Raw genomic sequence first — 4,514 nt, 5'->3', positions numbered from 1 at the left:
CCAACATTTATAATATATAAAAAATATATTAAAATGTCAGAATTTTAGTAATGACTTGAATTCATCAATTCTATCAACCAATCTCAGCAATTAGCAAATATCAAAGATGAAATGCAAGCTTATAAAAAAATCAACTAAAAGATGGAAACCAACAGTCATGACTCGATGCTACAAATTAGCAACCCACTAAAACACCCAAGCACTATTAATAAGTGCCAATTGACATATAAAAGAAACAACCAACACCAAATCCAACATCCATAACAAAAATCTCATTAATCTTTTGAATAACCACATAGAGAAAGAGATTGCTCGAGCAACAAACATAAACAGAAGAACACATAAAAAACATGACTAGAAGGAATAAAAAACAACCAAAAACTTACATGAATAGCTAATACCAATATTTATTTTAAATTCTTATATTAAATTTTTTTGTCAATAAATATTCAAAATTATATATATATATATATATATTAATAAATAATTAATTAAATACATGAATTAAATTATTTTAATAAAAAGTTAAATTTCATAAAACGACAAAAAAGATTGGAGCCAAGTTAATCAACCAAAAGAATATGAATAACAAATGCTCTTTTTTAAAGTAAATTTTAAAAATAGCATTTTTTTTAAATTTATTATTTTAAATCGGCACTCAAAAACTAAATTTTTCTAAGCCCACAAATTCTCCAGATCAACGGGCGATTTTGTTACGTCAGCAGATAAAATTGTCATATGATGTGATGAATTTTGACATATAAGCAGGTAAATATACTAAAATAAATGAGATAATTTATAAGAGTATATTTTTTTAATGTTTTGGCCCCAATTTTCTTTTTCCCTATTTTTTACGTAAGTTTTAGTATATTCATTATATCATTTCCATTTATATATTTGTACTCATGTTTGGAAAATATATTAATTTGTTCTAATTTTTTTTTCAAAATCATCACCTCAAGAGATAATTTTACCTTTTGATCACATCATCAAACAATTTTGCTAGATGGCGTAACAAAATTGCTTGCTGACGTGACGATTTTGTAAATTGAGAAAATTTTATCTTTAGAGTGCTTATTTAAAATAATAAATTTACTAAAAACTCTATTTTAAAATTGAAGGAGCATTTGTTATAAATATCTTGTTGGATGACAAATTTGGCTACAATCAATTTTGTAGTTTAATGAATTTTAAGTAGGCGATTAAGTAGTGATTTTGTCAATTTAGCTTGGACTAGGCTCAAATTTTAGCTTGGCCTGGGTTCAAACTTTTTCTCTCGTGAGTTCCACAATGAAATTTTTAAATCTCTTAGACGTTTGTAGCACATCAAATTTATATGAGATCTACATTTAGTATTGAGATGAGCAATCTCATTCTACATTCGGAGGTATGTTCATAAATTTTAAGGTTCGCATGAATTAGTGTATTCATAAAACTTACGAAGCTATGCAAAATTCAGAAAATTATGTGCGGACTCTAGTAATATACCGTCATGTGTGCTATATTATGCCCATCTAAAAAAAATACATGTGTAGAACCGTTGAAGTTAAATGTTTGTATTAGATGAGTGGTGACGGGAGCAATTTATGAAAAAAATTACGTGCTTCGCATATTAAATATAGAAATGGAAGATATCCTACAATAATACTAAATTTTATTTTTGAAAGAATTATTAGTCTTAAATGCTATGTTGTTGTCTAAAATGATTATGTCGAACAACGGTAATCCCCGGGCAACGCAAAATGGTATGAAACCCTAATTCATATCAAGTAGTGCCCATGGGTGAGTCTTGTGACTCCAGTTGGCCATAAACGAGTTGAGACTAAGGTGGTGCGATCTCTAAACATCAAAAATGAATGCTAAACATGTCCCGAGCTAATTTCCATCCCACGGTGAATTTACTCGAGCAGGGCAAAAATCGGCACCAATCCCGATTCTGTGCTCATGGCACGTATCGGGAGGTCCAGATTGATATCTTGAGTTTTAGGATGAAATGAATGGACACCAAGTCACCCTGAATTATTGAAGTTGATATCCTACACACATGACATTAAAAATTGATGCCAACATCCCCTTTCAAACGAGGGGAAATGCTCTATTTGTAGAGTTATTGGTGCAATTATTGCGACAATATAAACCACTTTAATTAGACAGTCCGAAGAATTTTTTTTTTTTGTTCAGACGACATTTGGTGGACATTTAAGTGTCTTAATGATGTCAGAATTAGAATTGAGCGATATTGGACCTCGTAGGATTGGTCTTATCGATACGCTTGATTCGGCTATAAACTCACCAGATTTATCATTCATTTGACCTTACAAAGTGTGCCTGAAAAACTTTCAAACATGGTTTAATATCTTGATCGGGGATTGATTTGACTCAGATTGTACCAATTTTGATATCATCGGGCCCCTCTCGTCAAATCGATGAGTTTGACCATAAGTTTGCTGAAATCAGACTTTCGAATGACTTCTTATCAAACTTTGAACATTCCTTGCTCAAAAAAGTGCATCAAGATCAGTCTCATATCTTAAGTTCATGTCGGATGTTGAAAATTTATTCACGACATATGAATGCTCATTTCCCTCTATCACATAGATGGTTCTTTGTCAAGATTTATCGAACAAGCCTAAAGGAAAATATATGCAATTTGATAGCCAAAACACACATTTTTTTCTTTTGTTAATATTCAGAAGAGAAATACAAGTCTTCCTTCCTAGCATACAAATTCTATAAGTAACTCCACTCTAGTTTCCATACACAATTTCCAAATCACACAATTCAAAACCCTATCATGACTACAGTCCCCGCCGCCCCCCAGCCCCCGCCGCCGCCGGCGACCCATCGAAGGAACAAGCGGTTGTTTTTACCCGAATTCGCCTCGCCGACCGCTTCGACGTCCCCAACATCCACCGCCTAATACATCAGATGGCGGAGTTCGAGCTCCTCACCAACCTCTTCTCCGCCACCGAATCATCACTTACCTCCACCCTCTTCCCTTCCCCTCCACTCCCCCCCTTCCGATCATTCACCATCCTCATTCTCGAACTCTCCCACTCCCCCATCCCGAAGTCCGCCGACGACGACGATTCCAACCTAGGGTTCCGCCCGATCCTGGGCCGAATCGTACTCAAGTCAACTGTCGTCGATCCGGAGTCGTCTACCTTCGCCTCCCCGCGCGGTAACGGGCTGGTGGTCGCTGGATTCCTGCTATGCTTTCCGAACTACTCCTCCTTCATGGGGCTGCCGGGAATATACGTGGAGGACATATTCGTGAGGGAAGCATGGAGGCGGCTGGGGATGGGGAAGATGATGCTCGCCGCGGTGGCGGGTGAGGCTGCAAGGCTGGGATGCGGGAGGGTGGAGTGGTGTGTGCTTGACTGGAATGAGAACGCGATTGCGTTCTATAATGGAATGGGGGCTGAGGTTTTGCCACAATGGAGGATCTGTCGGCTTACAGGCGAGGAGCTCAGCAAGTTCGCCGTGGATTAAGAGGTTTTCTCCCATCGGCCATAAGTTGTGCTGCTGATTTTGTTCTCTGTTTTTTTTTCGTTTCATAATAATTTTGTGGCAATTTTTGGAATTAGCAATTCAATTTGAACAGCTCTGTCATTGGTGCGCGCATTTTCTGTCCGGACACCTGACGTTACTCTAAGTGCGGGGCAAGTTATTCCTGAGTTATTTTCAGATTATTTCTGGAATAATCACGAAATAACCCAGAAATAACCCAAAAGTAAAAACCGCGGGTTATTTCCGGATTATTTCGGGATTATTGAAAATAATCAAAAAAATAACATGAAAATTACTCATGAATACACTGCGCCGCACGTAGAGCTACGTCAAGAGTAAGCACAGAAAAATTTTTGGTCATTGGTACCTTAGATCACAGGAGCAATTCCGCAATATCGCGGGAATATTGCGACCATGACTGTAGGATTGCTGGTCTCATAATGTTATTCCATATAGTTTTTCAAATATAACTCAAACTTTTTGCATCTCTATTTGAAAGTGATGATTTGTTGGACGTCCCTTAGTAGTGACAATTTAGGAGGTAGATTGTATGTCTGAAAATCCTGAAATCCACATAGTAGTGGCTATCCTGTGTCTGATCTTGGCTCCTCGAAGTTGGTTTTTTTACATAACCAATACTAATTATGCTGAAGCTTCTCTCAAAGCCTGCAAAATGTTGGTTTGTGGCATTACATCATTACGTCAAAGTGATTATCTTCTAGGACAACCAAAATTAGTCTTGCTAAATTCATAGTTTGAATCACTAATATTTCTCCCTCATTAGTTACAAGGTGTTGCTTTTCTTTGAAGACTTCTCTCTCATATGGCACAACTCATTTCTTCACTTTCTCTCTACTCAATGAAAGATATTATTATGTTGTTTGGGCAATCTAACAAAATGCATTCAAAATCGTTGCATTTGAAACACTTATTGGTTGGGATAGTTCTGGGGGTGTTGTTGGGCTCCACATTTTCTCCACCTTGGATTAGTTTCTCCTCAAGCG

General features: G+C 36.7%; 1 protein-coding gene across 1 annotated transcript; it reads left to right on the top strand.

Annotated features, from left to right (window-relative positions):
• Positions 1–2,804: 2,804 nt before the first annotated feature.
• LOC110038001 (probable acetyltransferase NATA1-like) lies at positions 2,805–3,995 on the top strand (the record flags this gene model as incomplete). Its single annotated transcript, XM_020742755.1, has 1 exon — positions 2,805–3,995. A coding segment is annotated over one exon (688 nt), but the record flags the coding sequence as incomplete, so codon positions are not given.
• Positions 3,996–4,514: the final 519 nt, after the last annotated feature.

Source organism: Phalaenopsis equestris, unplaced genomic scaffold (assembly GCF_001263595.1).
Source record: "Phalaenopsis equestris unplaced genomic scaffold, ASM126359v1 Scaffold228840, whole genome shotgun sequence".
Taxonomy (NCBI): Eukaryota; Viridiplantae; Streptophyta; class Magnoliopsida; order Asparagales; family Orchidaceae; genus Phalaenopsis; species Phalaenopsis equestris.
The sequence above is the reverse complement of the archived record's forward strand: the minus strand, read 5'-3'. Positions and strand labels throughout refer to the sequence as shown.